We start from the raw sequence: 22,086 nt of genomic DNA on the forward strand, positions 1-22,086 counted from the left end.
GGGGAAAATACCTCATGGGTACACACACAGTACACTCCGCCCAGTTTGCATTCATTATCTGTGAGCAAAAGCTGCCAAGCACAGAGCTCTTGCCCTTGCACAACCCCTGTAGGAGAAAATCATGCGCTTCATGCAAACGTAGGTGATCACTGGCAGCACTTGCTAAACTATTTTCCCAGTTCCAGCACACACTATATGCCTTTGACCACGTTTGCGCAGAGGGGCAAATAACCCCCATAAGTTTATTTAATTTTATTTAATCTAATAAAGCTGTGGCCTTAAACTGTGTTGTGTTGTGTCATTATTAGGTGGTGATGGGAATCTCGCAGTACAATATAATTGATATGCTACAATTAACACATACTGTCACAATTGACAAATCAATTACAAGGTTATAAAAACAGAATAGTAATTATTAAAAGACATGAAAATATGTGGTTTATTTTATATGGGTGGGACTTGGGTTAATCCCTGCAGGAATGCACATCTATGAAGCCACAATATTGACCATTCATTTTCCATTCTCTTACATTTTCCAGTAATTCGTAAAATCACAGATTTTATGTAAATACTATTGAACTATTAATGTACAAGAGGGTGAGAGGTTTGTACATTGATTTAACATTTGGGTATGTTCTTTCAGATAGTTAAGACTTTTTAAAGTAAAAAATCCTGAAGCATGAAGACATGCATCTACGGAATTATCAGTAATATACAATTTTATATCGGAACTATTCATACACAGCCACAGTTGCCCTAGAACTATTTTCATAATGTTAAATATCAGAGTAACAATAAATTGCAATTATTTACAAACCATTTATCTATGGTTAAAACTATGGCTTTATGACAACTAAGGCCTGTGAATCTATGATAATGTGTAGGACACTTGGTACAGTGTTTTTTTTGAAGTTGTGTAAGGCTATGATAATACATATAGGATAAATCAATTTAAGCCAATCTTTCACTTCTAAACAGTGTGTATTAAACGATATTAGTATTCGCTTTTGTTGTGGAAATATGGTAATTTTATTACCAGCATGTTAGGTTTTATAACAAGTTATTTCTTGATTTCATGAACTTATATTTAATGTAAAGCACTTGGGATCAAACAAGAGTTAAAAAAACAAAAAAAAATTGCAAACAGACCCTCACTCTCTTACTCTGTTTAAGAATCGGGGGCTGTCTTCACCTTTGGAAAAAGCAAGTTTGCAGACAACGTTCCAAGCAAATTCTGGTTGAAAAACGACAGTGCGGTCCGCATTTCCTGTGGGGATGAGCATACAGCGCTTGTAACAGGTGAGAAAGTGTGTTCTGTTTCATTAAAGCTTCAGACTAAATTCCGATGTTCCAATATTTAGATAAGTAATTTTTCTCTGCCTTTACCTGACTCTGGACTTGCTTTTAGCTTGTTTGGATATTTCTAAGTGCTGGGACTGAACATCCTTCCTTGTTTCATATTGAAATCATGTGACAATGTGACCTTTGACCTGTGCCTGCCCCAAGCATTATATCAGTAAGGGGAATGTAATTTTTTTTAAAATTAAAGTGACATTTGAAGCTCGTTAAGGATATCCTTTATAAAGTGTTACAGGAAAAAAAAAAAACACAACACCTGTGTTCCTCATTGGTGGTTAAACAGACCTCCTGAACAACACATTTGATCCACACACCCACGCATTTCAGAAATAACGTCTCCTGGGTGAGGCTTTTAAATTATTCCATTGCTAACATGATACGTTCAGCTGTGTGTTTGATGTTATATAATGGATGCTGCTTTATGTAAATGATAAAATAATTTAGCATCAGAACCTTGTCAATAGTATATAACTGCAGATTATTAAATGAAAAATAAGCAGCAGTAGTCTTATCATCTGTATTTAAAAAAAGAGCTTTGAATTTTGAAAAACCTGAACCCCAGGTAGAGATAATAAAATACAGGCTGTTTTCATGTTACTTACATGAAATTAATATTAAAACGATGAGGTGTGGCGGGAAGACAAAGAGGGCAGATTTTTATACATTGGATTAACACAAAAGATCTGTGTTTTTATTTAATATGTTAGAGTGTGAGGTAGTATGATCATGTGATGTCAAAGGTCACATACTGTAGTCATGTTTTTGGACCTTTTGAGCTTAAAGGTCCAAAAACCTTGTTGTTCTGCCTAGAAGTGTTTAAGAGGGTTAATAATATTCCTCAGATTATGTGTCAGTTTTGTACCAAATAGATCTGATCTTTACCCCTTTTTGACAAAAATATGTTTCTTTTTAAAAATTCTAATTATCTCAAAACCATGTAAGTTGTACATCTATGGAAAGCTTATATCACACCATGTTTTTTAACAATATTTTCATAGGTGGAAGAAATATCCGAATAATTTGGTCAAACACAGAAATTATTGAAATATGAAATACATTTCAAATGTAATGTGTGTCAAATCTTGACTTCAAATGGCAAAACGTTACCATTAAAACACAGGTTATTGCTATTCAATACTTCTCACTAGGTAGAGACTAAACCGAGAAACAATACCGAGCTGTGGAAGTGAGCATTGGCACAGAGTTCTATAGAACTTTGGAGGCTTCTGAAGATATACTAAAGACACTGCTGAGTCAGCACACACAAGATGTGACCTAGAGTAAAAGGGTTCCAGGAACAGGCATCTTGTGCATAGCAAAAGAAGAGCTACTGTCTAACAAATCAAGAACCATTTTGTTGACTTGTCATTGACGCATTGCGGCACATAATATTGTATAATGTGATTTCCACAGACAATGGCAAGCTGTACATGTTTGGCAGCAATAATTGGGGTCAGCTGTGTCTGGGAACAAAGAACACAGTCAACAAGCCCACATGTGTGAAAGGTTAGTCCTCCTTCCTATTGTCTCTGTGTAGAGTGTAAAGAAAACAAACAGACGCCAGATCCGTACATCGAGAGGCCTCATTGTTTTGCTGTCATTTAAAGCTGTCGTTCTGATTTCCATGTGGTTCCGTGTACAGTAGAATGGTGTTTTCTCTTTTTCTTGCAGGCTACTTTTAATGTACAATACAGGATACTCAAATCTTTGGAATAGTAGTCCTGTTACCCATACACATATCCACACATGTCGATAAGCAATGCAGATTATAGGATACTGTTTATGTGTTTGGGTTTTAGGTATGATCGTTTACATTGTAGAATCTGTTTTGAAAGGCCTGTAGCTGTTGCCTATTGACTTTGCTTGTGTGGGATATATAACTGTTTATGATGTGGTACATTCTGGAGCTAAAGATGATTAAAAAGAGGTGTCCTATTTAATGAACTGTGACATCCTTGATTAGATACATTTCTAGTCTAACTCATGCAAAAAATAAAATAAAATGCACAACACCGTGACTAGACATTAAACAGTTATAAATACAGACAATTGTGTATTTTGTGGGAACCAGTATTTTCTAATTTAAGTAATTTAGCCTATATTCAATGCAAAACATTTGAAATAATGCACGTAATACAAAATTATTATGGGGTAAACCAATGCCGATTGTACCCTCCTCAGTGTATCTATAAACTAAAATATCCTACATATGGAATGTAAAATGATAAGTTGTATATGTAGCAGGGTAAACTATGTTGACTCCAAAGTTAAGACACTTTTGCATATGAAAAAACACCATTCAGTTTAGTCTCATTTTATTTCTGTTCATCCCTGGCTATTCTTTCTGAGCATGCTATGCAATGAGATCACAATAGACAGTTAACGCTGAGGCTCCAGTGAGACATGTTAGCTATTACAGGTGTTTTTTTCCAAGTATAAGGTATGTGAAACAGGAGGAGGCAACCTAATTGCAGTTTTTCCAGATACAGTTAATGCACAAATTCAAGTTAGCAGAGGGATCATACCGCCTCTGACAGTCTTCTAATTGCCTTTTTAAAGAATGATGCAAAGTGTTTCCTACTATATCAAAGTTGTGAGTTAGGTTTTTGTTTTTTAATTTAATTTATAATGGCAAGGCTTATGTCAGTGAATGGAGTTGGGGTAAATTCCTGCTTTTCAATTCCAATTCCAGTTAATTCAAAGGAATTGAAATTGGAATTGATATTTTAGAGACAATGATTGTTGTGATTGATCAGTGATGTATTAGAATTGATTAAAATGAATTGGAAATGGAATTGGAATTGAAAACGGGAATTCGCCCCAATCCTGACCCTGATTGGCTAATGGAAACATGCCCTTTGTGTTTATATTGACTGACTTGTGAGCTTATCTTTAAAACATATTAGGCCCCACATGACATAGCCATAGAAACTCACAGGATGTGCCAGCACACATGTTAGATGTTTTGGCCCATAAATATGCATTTTCCTCTATAATTTTAAGTAGAGAGTTTGTGGGGTATAAAATATTATTAACTCATAATTGCATGAATTACACATATCTACATTTTCATACAGCTATGTTATTATGCAGTGGTGAAGGCTATATAACAATTTTGAACAATAGTGGGAGTTTTCTGTATGTGACATCAGATCCCCTATGCAATGAAAGTCTGTCTCCAAAAATAATCGTTATATCCTTATTTAGTCCTTTGTCATTCACTTACATAAGAAAAAAAAAGAAAGTCTGTCTCCAAAAATAATCGTTATATCCTTATTTAGTCCTTTGTCATTCACTTACATAAGAAAAAAAAAGATGTATTCTTTGTACAAAAAAAAACAATAGTTTTGTGAGTATGGCTTTATTGTGTGGAGAGTATTCAAATTTTTATAATATTAAATAGAAATAAAAAATAAAAAAGATTATAGAAATCACAGCCCGAAACCATGGATAATTGATTGAAAGTGTATTGCTATCTGAAGTAAGAAGCATTCCTCAAAAGCTAGCAATTCAATGCAATAATCGTGGATTGATGTGATGGCATGTGAACATTAGAACTACGCTGTTTTAAAAAATGATAGGATTGTCACATCTACAATAATATGGATAATCAATGAATGGAAATCCCTCTCTAATTCTGATGATTTACTAAAATTTGGAAAACATTATTTTGCAAGTAAGCAATGATCTGGTCTGGGGAATAAGATAAGATAACTTAATGCAAACATCTTTGTTTTTCCAGCTTTAAAATCTGAAAAGGTTAAGCTGACAGCATGTGGAAGAAACCACACAATTGTGTACACAGGTAAGCACCCCTAGTGGTGAAGAAAAAGTGAATTACTAGGATATGTACTCATTCATTTTGTGGTCAATGTCCTACCAAGCTTTTCTTTAACTTACAACTACACTTGGTGCAGTTCAGAATTACACCCCAGAAAATAATTATATTCTTTCAAAATAATAAGCGTTTTTAAATTGTACAATTATCAGATTAGGAAAGTAGAAAAGGCTGCAAGTTGCTTAGCATCAGGTCTTTCATTACACCTTCACTGCCTGTTGAAGCTTGGGCAGAGAATCAGTGACAGCTTGTATCAGTTTTTGGTTATCAAGGTGTGGAGTTGTCTTTCCATATGATTCCAAGCCTTGAGATCATCAGTGTGTTTATAATAGTGCTAGGACGAACACATGATTTTCATGTTCAGATATTCATTCATAATTTAAATATTTGTTTGGATATTTGTTTGTTTTCAAAAAGAAATAAAAGCCATTGTATTGCTCAGAGTGCAGGCAGAGACAGTGCATAATCTGGTTCTTTTTCATTAGCCATTTTTGAAACTGTCACACAACTTCTGGTGCAAGGTATTTTTGCAATTTCTAGCTAATATGAACATCGGTGTTTTGTATCCAAATACATGTCAAAAAACACTTGTTCTAATATTCGAATATTTGTCTCAGCACTAATTTATAATAGCTAACATATCCCTTGCAGAAGGCATTACTTGTATTATATTTTTAAGTGTCTCTTGAATACTTCATAGTCCTGGACATACCACCATTCCATGTTATTTCAGTTTGGTTAATGTGTTTATCTCATTTCAAGGGGAAGATAACAACACAAAGTAAAGCCATGTAACAATTCACAATCATCAGTAAAACAATGAAAATGTCTTTTTATTTTAAGCTAAAGGCAATGTATACACTGCGGGAGGCAATAATGAAGGGCAGCTGGGCCTGGGCGACACAGAGGAGAGAACATCTTTCCATCAGGTAGACTTCTTCACAGGACAGTGTAAGATCAAACAACTGGCAGCAGGGTCGAACATCTCTGCAGCACTGGCAGGTAGGATTCTCCATTTTAAGATTCAGGGCCTTTATGAGTTTTGGCAAAGCCACTCTGATATTCCAGTGTTGAGTGTTGAACAAGGCCTTCCGATCTTATGTTATCTATGATCACATTCCTTTTAGAGGAAGCCAGTCTGCTCTTGCTCTGTTCCTCTTCCTCCTCCTCCCTTATTTATATCATAAGAACTCAGTAGATAGAATACATGAACAGTAAACTATTATTATAGCACTTTAAAATCTATAAACTAATACACCAAGCTAGGCATCAACAAAGATTCTGCAGCAGCATATTTGAAATACAGATTTTTTTTTTAAACATTGGATGTTGACTCTTTCAAAAGTGATATTGTTTACTGAGGTTATGAAAGCTATGGAAGTATATAGTAAACAGTGGTCTGTCAGTATTGCAATGTACTAACCATGTTTTCCCTCCTCTGTTCTGCAGAGGATGGAAGACTTTTTATGTGGGGCGATAACTCTGAAGGTCAGATCGGTCTTGGCAATGAGAGCCATGTGTGTGTTCCTCATGAAGTAGATGTTGGGAAGCCAGTTACCTGGGTCTCCTGTGGATACTATCACTCCGCTCTCGTAACCGGTAGAGTGCAATTTCAACATTCAAGCTTTATCTTGTTATAGTGTTGTTGATAATATTTTTAGTATTTTAATTGAGTGTCACGAGTGCTTGCTTTCTAGACAGTAATGTGGCATCACACTTTTTTCTTTTTCTGAAACCAACAATTTTATTTCTCCTTAGGCTCCCACCCTCTCTTTGGTGAAACAAAATGCATAAGAAACAGGAAATGTAATACCATTGATATGTAAAAAGTTTAACGATTCCTGATCCTTGCTTATGCTTTTCTTAAGTGTCCCAAACCCCAAAACAGCAATACAGTAGACTATTTTTAAGATCTTGAAACAATTTTTTGCATTTCATTGTAGCTGATGGAGAGCTGTACACATTTGGAGAGTCAGACCATGGAAAGCTAGGACTGCCCCCAGAACAGTTAAATAACAACAGAGTTCCACAGCTGGTCCAGGGAATTTCTGCACAAGTTACTCGGGTTGCCTGCGGTGGTGGGCACACAGTAGCACTTACAGGTAGGTCACATGATCTATTGTGTGCGTGTGTGTGTATGCTGCTTGCTGTCTTACACGCTGTGAAAGTGATACTACCCAACCTTGGAAGGATATGTTAACATGTGCATGCCCAGGAAGTTAAAACCCATGCAAACAGAATTTAAAGTTGCTCTTTTCTAATTTAATTAGAATATTAAATGACCCTGCTACTTTATTATTTTAGACCGCTTGCAACCAAGAGTGCCAGTTACAAACAGTTTGCTTTTCTGTTTTAAGATGATGATGTCTACACATTTGGCCTTGGTCAGTTTGGACAGTTGGGCCATGGCACTTTTACTTTTGAGGCTGCCCTACCGAAGGCTGTGGAACAGTTCAGAAAAAGGAAAGTGAGCCACATAGCGTGTGGAGAGAACCATACAGCTGTAATAACAGGTAAGCTTATTTGATACTGTTTTGAAACCTGTTCTGCACAATAATACTGTATTACTGATAGAGTAGTTTCTATGCATGTGTAGCTATGTGCGTGTATGGGGTGGTGAAGAAGGAAATGTCTGTATTTGTTATAAACAAAATAATAAATCTGCCCCTCTACCAACTGTGGTATCGGGGGGGAATATGGCGGGTTTTTCCCAAAACAACTCTACTATTTGTAATTCTGATGTGCACGGAAACGTGCTTGGTGTCCCTCAATCCCGCTGGTGCTGTGTTGGGTTGTGTGTGGCTGTGCAGGGGTGAGTAGTGCTCGGGGTTATGATGCCGGCTCTGTGGCAGCAGCTCCCTAGCTCCTTAGTCCTCGGCAACTATAGCACCGAAATACAAAAACAAACAGGCTCCAGCTTCAAAACACATTTCAGCGTAAGAGGGCGTTCTTACATGACTACGACGCCTTTGTACTGCCAAACTCCTCCCTGTGACCAGCCCAGCACCACGGGGTATCCAATCACTGCAGGCCCTGCAGCTGATCACAATGGAGTTGTTTAGAGTACTTGCAGCTAAGCGCTTCCTTCATAATAGCCGACTCCCAGTTCCCACCTAATGTCTACTCAGCATCTCTATGGGAAAGCATACCACCAACCTTACACAGCATCCTTTCTGGTCGGGAGGAAGATTGACAGCTCAAATTCTTCCTCTTACTGTCACAGCATGTTATTTAAAAACAAGTTAAATTAAATTGTTATTAAAAGTGTATTTCAGTTTGATATGCTATAGATATTTAAGTTATGATTCTGTTAAATATTTTTGTTGTACATGTGCTATATTTAGACATGGTAGATTCTGAAGCAGTTCTAATGGCTATTATCTTGACAAAATCCTTTAAGAAAGAGTTTATATTTAAAAAAAAAAAAAGCTAGAAAGGCTCCAGCGAAAAAAAAGAATGCAAATGCAAATATTGCTGTTACCAAAGTTTCATAGTCCTGTAGATGGCGGCACAACTCTGAATTGCCTGTCGTCTCTGTAAAACGGGTTGCGCGATAGTGGTAGCCTATGGTAATGAAAGACCCTTTTTTTGTCCATGCCTTTATGAGTTTTGGCAAAGCCAATCTGATATTCCAGTGTTGAATGCTGCTCAAGGCCTTCCGATCTTATGTTATCTATGATCACTTTCCTTTCAGAGGAAGCCAGTCCACCCTTGCTCTGTTCCTCCACCTCCCTCATTTACATCATAAGAACTCAGTAGATAGAATACGTGAACAAAACTATTATTATAGCATGATAAAATCTGTAAACTCATACACTAAACATTCATTTTGTAAGAAGAATAATTTTTAGGGCTAAATCGATACTTTTTAGAAGCGATACACCTTTTCTACATCTCCCCCAGCTCCCCTGCAACTTTCAACAATCTCTTTTGCCAGTTATGATTACAAGAACATGCTTTTATATGGAAATAAATATATGACATAAGGATATCCTGGGATCTTCAAAGAGTTTGCACCCCTCTCCGCTCTGTAAAGGTTATCCACAGTGAATAGAGTAACAGGTCTAAATAAAGACAGTCTAATGGATGCCTTTTAATAGAAAAATAGAAAATAGAAACATTGATACGGTTCAATTCACTAATAATATCTTTCTCCTTCTCACTGATGTCTCATTTTGTTTTTATGAGTCTAGACAATGGCCTTCTGTATACTTTCGGAGATGGACGACATGGCAAGCTGGGACTTGGGGATGAGAACTTTACCAACCAGTTCAAGCCGACGCTGTGTTCCAGGTTTCTCAAGTACACAGTGCAGTCTGTAAGGACCGTAATCTGTAATATAACATGTACACTGTATACAGGTTTCACCACTTGATGATGAGTTTTTTTGTTCAGTGACCTGTAGCTACGTTGTTTTTTTTAACACAATGTCAAAGTAGCTGTGTTAACCCATGCAGTATTGAAATAACTACATTATTTTTCTAATCTGATAATTGTGTAATTTAAAAAATGCTTATTTAAAACTGCTTAAGGTATCCTGCTATTGCGCTGACAGTCCCTAGTGGGGTCCAGGCTTGGAATCATATGGAAAGACAACCACATCTTGATAATCTACAGCAAGTAACGCAACAACCTAAACCAAACACTAATACAGGCTGTCATTGATTCTCTGGCCAAGCTTCATCAGACAGTGAAGGTGTATGTAAGACCTCATCCTAAGCAACTTGCAGCCTTTTCTATTTTCCTAATCTAATAATTGTATAATTTAAAAATTATTTTGAATAATATAATTATTTTCTGGGGTGTAATTCTGAACTACTCCAGAACTCAATTTTACATAAGACCTCCCTGCAGTTACACAGTAACATGTTTTTCAAGGTTGCCTGTGGGGGATGTCACATGCTGGTCCTTGCTGCCCCAAGACCTCAAGGCTATGAGGAAGTGACTCTCCAGCAGGATGATATAACTCAGAACTATCTGGAGAAATCCTACAATGAGGTTTTAGGCAGTCCTTCAACACCCAGCACATTGAGCAGGACATTATCTGCACGAGTGAGGCGGAGAGAAAGGGTACGTTTATATACTAAATATGTACTATATACAAAATATGTATACTATATACTAAAATATATCACTCTCTCTATCAGAACCAGCTCTTTATTGGGTTTTATTTTATATTAAAACAAGGTTTCCAGAATAAACTGCATCCATATTTTTTTTTTGGTAAACAATTTTAGTTTTGTTGCATTTTAACAGTACAACCATTTGGTCTTGCATTCTTTTTAACCCATTATCAGTGTTACACAGGATACTTCTCCTCTAAATCAAAATGGACATTTTTTTTCTGCTCAGTTTTCTTTAGCACTCCTTTTAAAATAAAGGGATGTCACCCACCAGGTGGCAGTGTGTTATACAAGGTTAGAAAAAACTTGCAACCTAGATCAGTGGAAACTGGACATGTTTGTTCCAAGTCTTAAATGTTGATGTTTTAATAAGTTATTAAAATACAACTTCCTTCACTTTGACAAAGACAGAGGTTTAAGTCATTATCATGGGAATCCGAAAGCATTGGGTGGGCATATCTGAGAAGTACAGGCTGTACATTGGAAAGAACAACTTTAACAGTACTGGGAAATAAAATGTTCCAGTAAATGCTTTCTGCATTTAGAATACCGGTAAAATATGAAAATGAATAAGCAACTTTGTAAAACAATAATAAGTAAATAGTGTGTTTGGACATCAAGCAAGGGACTCATAATAATGTCAAGTTGTTTGCCCAATTGGGAAAGCTAGAAATATCATATTGTCCTTTACCCTTTAGGAGCGCTCTCCAGATCAGTTTGGGAGGATGCTGCGCACACTGCCTGCTCTGGCACCTGGTTTCCTGAACTCCTCTTTGCCCGTCACCAGCCGCTCAATTCCAGCCAGACTACCCAGCATGGACATACCTGCTTCCATGGAAGCTAATGGAATTCACCGTCCGCAGGAGTCTAGAGGTGTGTGCACCTGCTTCTATGAACGTCTTATTTAGCTGTAGCATTGTAAAAGAAGCTGATTGAGTGCAACCTGAGGGTTAAAAGCAGCTGAGGACTGGGAGCTACCTAGGGTACCCTGCTTTAACAAGTTCCACAGCTGCATGCCAACTCGGCTTCTAACTGCTTAAGATATCCTTCTGTTGCGCTGACTCAATACCTAATGGCCTCAGGGCTTGGAATCATATGGAAAGACAACTCCAGACCCTGTTAATCTACAGCAATTGAATCCATAAAAACCTAAACCAAAACCTGATACAGGCCACCATTGATGTAATGTTAGACCTCATGCTAAGCAACTTGCGTGTTTCCTTATCTAGTCCCGTTCAAGAAACAGCAGCCACAGTAAATATTTTAAAACCGGGGGCTTTAAATAAATCTGTTAACTGTGTGTCCATATTTTATTAGAATACTGTAATGGAATTTTGAGTTAAAGTTCATGTTCTAAATTCTGTGTGTAGTTTTGCAACACTGCACCTATCACCAGAAACAGAAAGGTGATGCAGGGCCCAGACTGGTTAGTGATGAGGACAGGATTTTTTTGCAGTTGAAACTGAAGCAGGCATTGGCAGGCTCTGTCCTTGCCAGTGAACTCGTTCCTGATTAAGTTTCAACTCTCATCTGGAGTCTCATTTAGGCTTCAGGCCATAATGTCTTAGGTGTCTTGGGATGAGTGAAAGAGGAGTCAGGCAGGGAAATTGTGATGTGAGTTGTGTAGTGCAGCAAACCTTCTTTGCTACCTTATGTCTTTTGTTAAGTAGTAATTATTAGAGAATCCCGTGGAGTCTGATTTATATAAACGCAATTAAATGATAATAAACTTGAAGCTGCACCAGAATGCTTTGCATGCTTATGCGTTATTGAGGTGGAACAAGCTATATACGCTATTTTGCTCAATGAGAATGACAAAGCATATTGTGTGGAATTTGGAAATGCATGTGAATGATGCATATACAGTATACAAATGTCAATCAAGCTACAAATAATTTAGCTCTTTTTATTTACTAATATTCTACACAAATATTATGCAGTACATTGCTGTGTTATTGGTTTGGGGATCATGTAAAGGGTTAGTTAGGGGGAAGACATTTCATTCCTTTCTCCTTGATTCTGTAGACAAAAGCGGCAAGGGAAATGGATCCAATGAAAGAACATCTGTGGACGAGGATTCTGACGGCGACAATGAAAAAGAACTCGGAAACACCACTGATTTATTAAATATGGTAAGACTGGCATTGTATGTCAACACCTGCTGAGGGGATAAGGTTTTGTCAGGGGACTATAGTTTTTGAACATCAAAATGAACTCTATCTGACACGCTCCCTTGACTAGTAAATTAGCTCAGGAGCTTTGTTTGTATTTCATGTGCACTACTTGCTAAATATAGAAATTGGGAGGGAGCTGGAAACTCAATTTTTCAGAATAAGCAAAAATAAGTTAAAAATGTTGTAAAGTTGTAAAATGTTTTGTAAATGACCAGCAGAGGTAAGAAAATAGATACCAATACTATTTAAGGAATTATTTAATTTGATACCTGTGTTACATTTTTAAATATCTTATGAGTTTAAAGGAAAACTGCTTTTGATAGGAAAACTGTGATTTTTGACCGTTTCCAGTATTGCACCAGGATAACTCAAGATGTTTCATAGTTTTCCTCTTCTGTTGGAAAAGTTGCAGAAAAATATATCTGTACAATATAACACACAGCATCTTAAATGAACATCCAAAACCCATATAGTAGTAGTCTGTTTCCAATTATTCACAAATCCTGGGTCAGTTCCCATCTAATGATTTCATAACAATGACACAATTGTACTACACATGATGCAGATATTTCCATAGTATCCAGAAACAATGTTTTGTGTGTGTTCTTTCTAAATCTGTTTTGTGAGTTATAAGTCTTTATTAATCTTGATTTAGTGTGTTCCTTACAAAACGTGGCAGTAGTTGTGCTTGAATTAAAAACCCAGCATAGTCAGGGTTTCCATGGAAAAATGAAAGGAAGTCTCCCCTTTTTCTCAAGCTATTTTGGGAGTACCTTTTGGGTAATTTGGGTTTCCAGTAGTATTCTCCTTTCAAATGCAATTGACCTAATTAATAGTCAAATATATTTAAACATTTCTGTCTGAGTTCCAATTTGGCCCTGCATGACTGCTGATATTGTGCATCTTTCTTAAACTGGGTTTCCACAAAGTGCCTGCCTCATCTGGCCACCAAATAAAATCTAATAAAAAAGCAAGGGAAACAAAACAAAAACCCAGACATAACCTGACACAAAGGAAATAAATAAGTTCTGTGTAATATCCATGTATTTGCTAAATATTTGACTTCATATATATTTATTATAAAACGTACATATAATATATAGAAGTTTTCCTACAGAACCGTAGCTTCGGCCATTCGGATCCTTATGGTAGTTAAAATCCACTACTTCAGGTTAATCATACAAAAATGATCCAGTAAATGTTGAAACCATTTTCTTTTTCATGTTCCCTTCTTCTAAAACAAATCTTGCTTTGTGAATTAGAATTTTCTTCAACTGTATAGGTGGTCGCTCAAGCCTGGTGCTATCTGTAGCTAGCAGCAATATACAGGAGACCACTGACACAAATTCTCAGCTATGCTAATTTAATACATTTTGGGGGAATATTTTTGTCCTTGGTAGGTACCCATGATAATGCTACTTAAGAGCTACATTTTTATTTTTTATTTGTAGTAGCCAACGTGTGTATGTATATATATATGTGTGTGCACCCACACACAACACACATACTAATGTATATATAATTATTACGTATAATATATATATATATATATATATATATATATATATATATATATATATATAAATCTATAAAGGAGCTGGTCTTGGTCCCTCCATTTGTCCCTTTCATTTGTCCCTTTTAATTAGCAGACAGACCAAGAACTTGCAGTTTCAAGCGCTTTCATTATTTACAGAAATAATAAAAACCAAAACAAAAATCTAACTCCCACAATCTCTAAACTAGAACCCAGACTGCTAAGCCATTCACCGGTTGCCAAAACACTTTTACACTCACAGTTTTACTCTTTAAATAAAACTACAGATCATACAGTACCTTTTTTCTTTGTTTACAGCTCCCTGGTAGTCTCCCCCAATGGAGTTTCAAGCTCTATTTATATTCTGTAGCTGTTCCCAATTGACACAGATTATTTCATTTGGGAACAGCCACATTCTCACATGTATTTGGCAGGGATAGGAATTAACTCCACCACTGCCAACCACTAACAAAACACACAACACCAACACTTTCTTACCGACAGGGCTTTGCCCTGCCACAATATATACTGAGCATCAAAATAAACTTATCACTTATAGTTGAGCATCCAAAGAAACTTATCACTTTTACTTGGATAAAATACACTAGATGTGATTGAAAAATGACAAACTCTGTTTTAGAGCAGGTGCAGTGACTTTTTGTTGTGCTGAACAATTGACATCACGAACATGCTGCAAAATGATCTGTCGATCTTGGGCAGATGTTTTGACTCTTGGTCTCCCAGTTCGTTGCTTGTCAACAACAGAGTGTGTCTGGTTATACCGTCTTGCCAGGTTTGAAATTTTTGGCTGTGAGCACCCAAGACAGTGAGCCACAGTACACTGCCCTAGTCCAACCTCCAACATGCCGATCTCTTGATAGACGTGGCATATTGTTTTTTTTTTTCTGTGATTTGCTTTATTGCTTTTATTTAAGCTTGCAACTCAACAGCTGAAATGACTCCTTATCCAGTGTCCAATCAACTGTCTCACTAATTAGGTGATTAAGTGCACATGCTTCAGTCATAGTCACTCAAGCGTGTCATGGTCAAGGATGAATGATTGAGTGATTAAAAAGAAACCAAAAACATTTTGTCAATGTCCATGATTTATATACCTATTTTTTTTCAAAAATGTGTTATAATAGTGATAAGTTTCTTTTGATGTTTGGTATACATACTCAGCTATAATTTTCTTCAGCAGGAACTGTTGGGTGCTTTTACTGCCTAGGTTGAGTTTCACAATAGGGTAATAAAGTTGTATAAAAATTAAATTGAAAACTCTATATCCAAACATGTTATTGTTAGCAAATATGCAAGAAGCAGTTTTAAAGTTCTTCAAATTGAATATAGGCTTTAGGGACAGACTTTGGTGGAGCCAAAGCATTTTGCAAAAAGCATTTTAACAGAATATAATCATAAATAATGTGGAGATACTATTTTTCTTTTTATCCAATTTAACACATCATCAATAAGGCATCAAAATAAAAATATAAAATCTCCACATTCACATTGTTTATTTCGTTAACCTATATGTTCCTAAAATAATTTTCCCAGATGAAAGTTGACCTGAGTCCTTATAGACTGAAATGTAGTTTCTGAAACCATAACAAACTTTTCTCATGGGTTTTACAATTAAAATGACTAGCAGAAAAAATGTAATTCTGTCAGGGACAGATTTATCAAGAGCAGCTAGAATGTTTATATGAGGTGTTGATCTTGTTTGTCAAGAGGCTGTATTACCTGTACTGCAGTTATGGTATTTGGGAAATTAATAGATGCTATCAAATTTGGAGACTTGTTCCCAAGAATTATTTGGGATTTACTCTTGTAAAACAAGTGCATTAAAGTTTGTTGGATTCAAAAGTTTACATTTTGATTGAGTTCTTTAAAGTTGTGGCTGACGTAAAGCAATTCAGTTTGTCAGGTACTGTAGTAACAGTAGACAAAGGGGAAAACGATTGTGTGGCAGCTTATTTGGGTTATGTGTTTAAGTTCAATATACACCCTTATGTACATTTATGAAAGAATGTTGTTGGTCAAAATTACTGGACAGTTTTTACATCCTATGAAAAAAATATAACTTGTCATTTTTATTTTTTACCAGCAAAATGCCATTCTTTGCAGAAGATTTTTGCAGTACCTTTTATATAAAAATAAACTGCTGAAAAGTTCTCAAATGTGAATTATGCAATAACTATAACTAGTAAAGTCATTTTGGGTCTGTATGTCATGTGTATTCAAAATCAAACTATTTTCGGTATTACATTGACAAACCTAAGACTACTGGAATTGATTCTTCCTTGGGCAAAGCAGTTGTCTTCTTCCAGTGCATCTGTTTTTGATAATTGATAAAGCTGTAAAACCCAGATAAATTATTAAATTGCTTTTTGCAGACAGAGAGACTATAGGCAAGCCAGATTTAAAAAAAAATAAAACAGTTTTGCTGTAGACACCCTTGTTAGAGGCTGCCCCCCCCCGCCCCTTTTTTTTAAGCAGATAGCTAAAAATATGAATTTGCTTTCTCTGTCCAGCTCAATATACAGTACTGTATTACAAGGCCAGTTTATATATGCCTTTCTCCTGCCTCTTATTTTGTTTGACTACAGTTATCTTGTATTGCTTTGTGTTTCTGTCGATCTGTTCTGAGATGGTCTAGTGTTTGTTGGGTACTGTGTATGTTGGGTGTTGTTCCTAATAATGCCCAGGCACTGTAGATTTTTTCCCCCACCAATTAAACCTTAAATGTAATTTGATATCCTTTAGTTTTGCTATATCCAATTCACATTCCTGTACTATACAATAAATCATAGTTACAAGTTTTACAAGGTCTGTAAGGAATGATGTGGTTTAATGGAAGGAAAATTGATACTGAGAAAATGGACTGCTATTTGGTCCTAATCCATTTATCACCCTGTTAGAGTAAATTAGCACATACATATGTGGAGGTCGAAAATAGTGCAAGTGCATTTATAAGCTTTCTAACTAACATTCGCGGGATGTTACTTTGCCAGAACCATTTGCCAGATCAATCCTTTATTTTCTATTGCATTTATTTCCAAGTTTAAATTGACCATTACACTTTTGATTTTCTACTGTGGAAGTATTATTCATGCTAGTATACTGTTGGTGCCTTTTTAATTTGTAGTTTTGTGTTGTCATGTGATTTTCCCAGGAAAATAATTGTAATATTTTAACTGATTGTTGGCTCTTGTGCATTTCCTTTTTATTGTTATTATCTTTGACTAGTTACAAAATGTTATTTAATACTTGTTTTTTGTATCTAATAAGGTATACTACTGTTTCTTTTGTCCTAAAAGCTACGCCTACTTTCTGTGTCCAAAAAAAAAAAACCAAACCCTGTACTGAACAGCAGCTTGAAATTATACTCACTTTGTGAAACCCTGGTTTGGGGGTTTATCTTGAATAAGTATCTTGTATGAAGACGGAGTTCGATCTAATTCACTGAGTTGTATTACCCTGTTTTCCAGACCCACGTAATGCAGCTGAACCCCAGTGACAAGTCATTAACATTATCGCCGGTTCAGAAGCAGAAGGTAAGCGTGTGCAGTGGCATTTTCTCTGCTTTTAACTAAGTGCTGCAGAATACTGTAGGGCATAGGAAACAAAGGCATCTAGTCCCGTCTTGGAAATGTTAGATATACAGGGTAATTATGTTATGTATGTTTTGAAACGCTTTGTTTTTAACTAGGTGATTGTGGATTGAGTCTTTAAAAAAAAAAAAAAAGATGGTTATCCAGATTGTTTTGTGTCTGTTGTAGTAACACAGTAAAATAGCATACTGTGTACTACATACCAATACGTGATTACTAGACAGCATTAATGTACAAATGCTACACAAGCTGTCTGTTAACTATGTGATTATACCATATTTCTGTGGATGGGGATTAATGATGGTTATGATTTAAATCTTCTAAGAAAAGACAATATTGATACTTTGATGGTTCAAATGGGTTTATATTCATGAAAAACTAAATAGTTTGCTGCTCTGCCTTATAACACTAAAGATAGGGATTCGATCTATCCCTTTCCCATGGCCCGTGGAAAGCCACATCACTTGGAAGTGAGGCTGAGGATATTCAGGGTCCTCTTTCTCCACACACTAACATCCTGCCTGCCACAGGAAGAATCATGCTCATTCCATTTCATAGATATTCATAGTGCTATAGTATATGTTCAGCAATGGTGTTGCATTAACATTCAAAGCACTTGTTCATTGAAGTTAGACTTTTTTGACTGTGCCTACATGAGGGTTTTTTTTGAAGAAAATGCAGGTTTGTGTTGTATTGTATTGTATTGTATCGGTTAGTTGCTGTGAAGTTACAGGAGACACCATTCTCTTCACATCATCCTTACTATAACAGTTGCCAAAACCCCATGCGTATAACCTTGATATTAGATATTTTCCACCATTCATTGTTTTTGTTTCCCCAGTAACTTCTACTTGCTGCCTTCCCAGATTTTTCATTTCCATTCCTTTTCTAATTCTGTCCCTCTTCTTTCTATTCTCTGCTTCTCATGGCGGTGTACTGTAGAAGAAAAGTAAAGTTGTGAAAAGTCATGGTAAGAAAATTCACAAAGTCTTTGATACTTCTAGTGAGCAGGTTTCCACTGAAAGAAAAACGGCCAACATTCCACTGCAGCTCCAGCTCCCAAAACCACTTATGGTTGCTGGTCCCAGCCCCAAATCGCTGGGAGCTGACAGAACTGCCAAAAAGAGTGCTAAAGACGGTGATCTGAAAAACAGTGTGGGTGGTGAAGAAAATCTAAAGACTGTAATAAAGCGTCCACTGAAAACTGATGCAGAAAAAATTAAAGATGTACCCAAGCAAGAAACCAGTAAAGCCAGTCCTAAATATAGCAAACCTATGTTAGTAAAAAGCAAAGTGCTGAATGGAAGCAATGGGAATGTTACTGACCGCCCTTACCTTAAAATGGAAGCCCTAGCTATACTGGCAAATTCAAAAAGTTTAAGCTACGAGAAGCCATTGGCAAAACAAAAACAAAAACAGGTAGATCTTAAAACTAAAGTGCCTTCTGCACCGCTAAGCAAAAAAACCTTAAGTGGCAAAAAGCCATTGAAAAAACATGAGCCTATACAGACAGATCTTAAAACTGAAGCGCCTTCTGTAACACCTAGCACAAAAACACTAAGTGACACAAAGAGAGTGCAAGTAAAAAAAAAGACAGACAAAGCTGAAGAATCTGAAAAGGCAAGTATACCACATGTGACTTTTGTCAAAGGCAAGGAGTCAAATGGCGAAGACAAAAATAAGGTGGAAGAAACATCTAAAGGTAGAAGACTGAGCAAAACAGAGAGGTTCACAAAGCAAATGGCGTTCACCATCTCTTCAACAAGTGAGTCAAGTGATTCTCCCTCAGAAAAAAAGTCAGCTGTTAAAATTCAAATAGTTTCTAAGGCCAGAACCTCAGAACAGAGAAGTCACAGTGATAGAGAGAGACAAACAGGCTTTGTGTATCAAGACTGTGATAGGGGACCAGGAAAGGACACTGCTGTTGGAGAAGCTTCTGAAGTTGAAGAGAGTCAAGCAGCAGCAGAAGAGGAGGAGGAGAATAATATTGAAGGTGAGAGTGAGAATGAGGAAGTTGTAAACAAAAGCAGAACAGAAGGCACAGACGTGGAGCATGCGAGCCAAGAAGAGGAAGATTTGGAAAATGAAAAAGCGGCAGAAGAAGAAGACCAAAGCGATGAAGCAGAAGACCAGGAGGTGGGAGAAGAAGGAAATGAATACCAGCAACAACTGGAGGAGTCAGAGGAAGAAAACGGAGAGAAGGAAAGAGATGCTGAAGGAAGCCTGGAGGAGGCAGAGGAGGAAAGTCACCTAGAGGAGAGCGGGACAGAAGGAGAGGAGAGTGAGGCTGCTGGAGAGGAGGAGGAGGCAGGAGATAGTAGCGCTGAAGGAGAGTGTGAGGTGGAGGAGGAGGAGGAGGAGGATGAGGAAGGCAGTGAACAGGAGTCACAAAATGAGGAGGAGAGAGATGATGAGGCAGATGAGGAAGAAGGAGAGGAGGAGGATAATGAGGGAGAAGAGGGGGCTGTGGAAGGAGAGGAGGAAGAAAGTGAAAATGAAGAGGAGCAACAGGAAGAGGAAGAGCCAGAAGGGGAGGAAGAAGAGATAGAGGAGGGAGCTGAGGATAGTGAGGGAGAGGTAGAGGAGGAGGGAGAGGATGAGGATGGAGAGGGGGAAGAAGAGGATGAAGAAGAGGATGGAGAGGGGGAAGAGGAAGAGGGGAAAGAAGAAGAGGAGGAGGGAGGAGATGAGGAGGGAGGGGAAGAGGAGGAGGAGGAGGAGGAGGAGGAGGAGGAGGGGGAGGGGAAGAGGAGGAGGAGGAGGAGGAGGAGGAGGTGGAAAGAAAGGGGGAGAATGTGGAAGATGAGGAGGAACAGGAGGAAGAGGGTGGAGAGGAGGAGGAGGAGGGAGAGGATGAGGAAGAGGAGGAGGAGGGTGAAGGGGAAGAGGAGGGAGAAAATGAAGGTGAGGCAGAAGAGGAGGAGGTAGAGGAGGAGTCTGTGGCGGAAACCACACAATCCAAAAATAACCAAAAAGCAAAGGAGACTACTAAAGCCAGCAAGAAAGACACTAAAAAGAGCAAACCGGAAACCAAGAAGACCGAACAAAAACCTCATGGAAAGCGTCATGTAGTGAATGGAATCCATAAATCCCAGCAGTTCTGGAACAATGTGCTGCCTCATTATTTGACGTTGAAATGATGCGCTACGAGGGCCCTGTTCATAAAGCTTGTTAAAGATATTTGTTATCATAAACCTGTTCTAAACTGTTGCTGACATGCTGAACGCTTCATGGACATTAAAATGGATGTTTTCATTAAAAACGACTTTTAAAAACATTCTTTAAATAACTCATGAGTTAAAGCTTTATGAAAAGGGCATGCTATTATAATAAAAAAAATAGTAATTTGCTTTCAAATAAAATAATATAAAATAATATCATTGACTTAAGTAGCAGGGTTTAAAAAAATACAGCATTACACATCCTCATGTGTTGCTACAACTGTTTAAATAACGTACTTGTCATTTTTCTTTTCATTGTTAACATCCTGACAACTTTTTACACTTACAACTTTGAAGTCTGTTTCAAAGCTCTTTTCAAAATGTCCGCTCTAGTGGATTGGTGTTTGAGATCTGTCCTCTAAATCACTGCAGGAAGAGCAATTTAGAAAACAAACAAACAAATAAATAAATAAAAACCATAAGTGCTTTGACTTTTCTGTTCCGTAGCACATCTCATGTATCATTATTTCTGTGTTACCTGTTTGACAATGTGGGCATAAATCCTTACACTATCAATACACTAGAGCAGGCATTTTGAAAAGAACTTTGAAACACGCTTTAAAGTTATAAGTGTAAAAAGTTGTCAGGATGTTAACAATGAAAAGAAAAATGACATGTCAGTTATTTAAACAGTTGTAGCAGCACATGGGCATGTGTAATGCTGTATTTTTCAGAACCCTGCTACTTGCTCTTTATTTCAAATAAGTATTTGAATTTCTCCAATGTAAAACAATACTAAAAATAGTTTCATTCATTTTTTTAAATCTTGCTTTACCTATATACTCTTCATTCTTGTTTTTCTATGATTTTGTTCTGCTCACACATTGCTTCGTTATCATGAACTTTGAAAATGCATAATATTTTCCATTTTAATGAAGCTTTTGTTTCAGTTATTATAGTAAAGACTTTATGTGTTAAGGACCCAACTGTTTTAGCTGAAGGGGAAAAAAAAAAAAAAAACGTTTTGGGAAAATATTTTCATGTTCATTTCTCATCAATGATGTCTCACAACATCTGTGCTTAGTCCATTTGTTTATATTTTCAGCCACAGGACACACGATGATGTAAAATCAATACACACCAAAACCAAATCAATACAAATCAATGTAAATCTGAATGTTTTTGTACATTGGTGCACTTAGATAATAACATTGGCCAAAAAAAAAAAAAAAAAAGAAAGAAAGAAAGAAAACATGGAAATGCCACGTGCTTATGTATTCCCAGTA

The 22,086-nt window shown here is 36.9% G+C and overlaps 1 protein-coding gene across 3 annotated transcripts in view; it reads left to right on the forward strand.

The window, feature by feature from the left end:
• The window catches only part of rpgrb (retinitis pigmentosa GTPase regulator b), a 36,156-nt gene that overhangs the window by 4,233 nt on the left and 9,837 nt on the right, over positions 1–22,086 (forward strand). For all 3 annotated transcript variants that reach the window (XR_005950866.1, XM_041259092.1, XM_041259093.1), the window contains exons 2-13: positions 1,174–1,299; positions 2,773–2,865; positions 5,102–5,164; positions 6,041–6,199; positions 6,647–6,796; positions 7,141–7,299; positions 7,555–7,710; positions 9,391–9,515; positions 10,076–10,267; positions 11,019–11,193; positions 12,346–12,452; positions 17,517–17,582. Coding sequence is in view for 2 of the 3 variants with exons in the window: in XM_041259092.1 (XP_041115026.1) it covers positions 1,174–1,299; positions 2,773–2,865; positions 5,102–5,164; positions 6,041–6,199; positions 6,647–6,796; positions 7,141–7,299; positions 7,555–7,710; positions 9,391–9,515; positions 10,076–10,267; positions 11,019–11,193; positions 12,346–12,452; positions 17,517–17,582 (1,571 nt within the window). In the remaining variant the exon portion in view is untranslated. The remainder of the gene's footprint in view (positions 1–1,173; positions 1,300–2,772; positions 2,866–5,101; positions 5,165–6,040; positions 6,200–6,646; positions 6,797–7,140; positions 7,300–7,554; positions 7,711–9,390; positions 9,516–10,075; positions 10,268–11,018; positions 11,194–12,345; positions 12,453–17,516; positions 17,583–22,086) is intronic.

The sequence above is a fragment of the Polyodon spathula genome, chromosome 9 (assembly GCF_017654505.1).
Source record: "Polyodon spathula isolate WHYD16114869_AA chromosome 9, ASM1765450v1, whole genome shotgun sequence".
NCBI lineage: Eukaryota > Metazoa > Chordata > Actinopteri > Acipenseriformes > Polyodontidae > Polyodon > Polyodon spathula.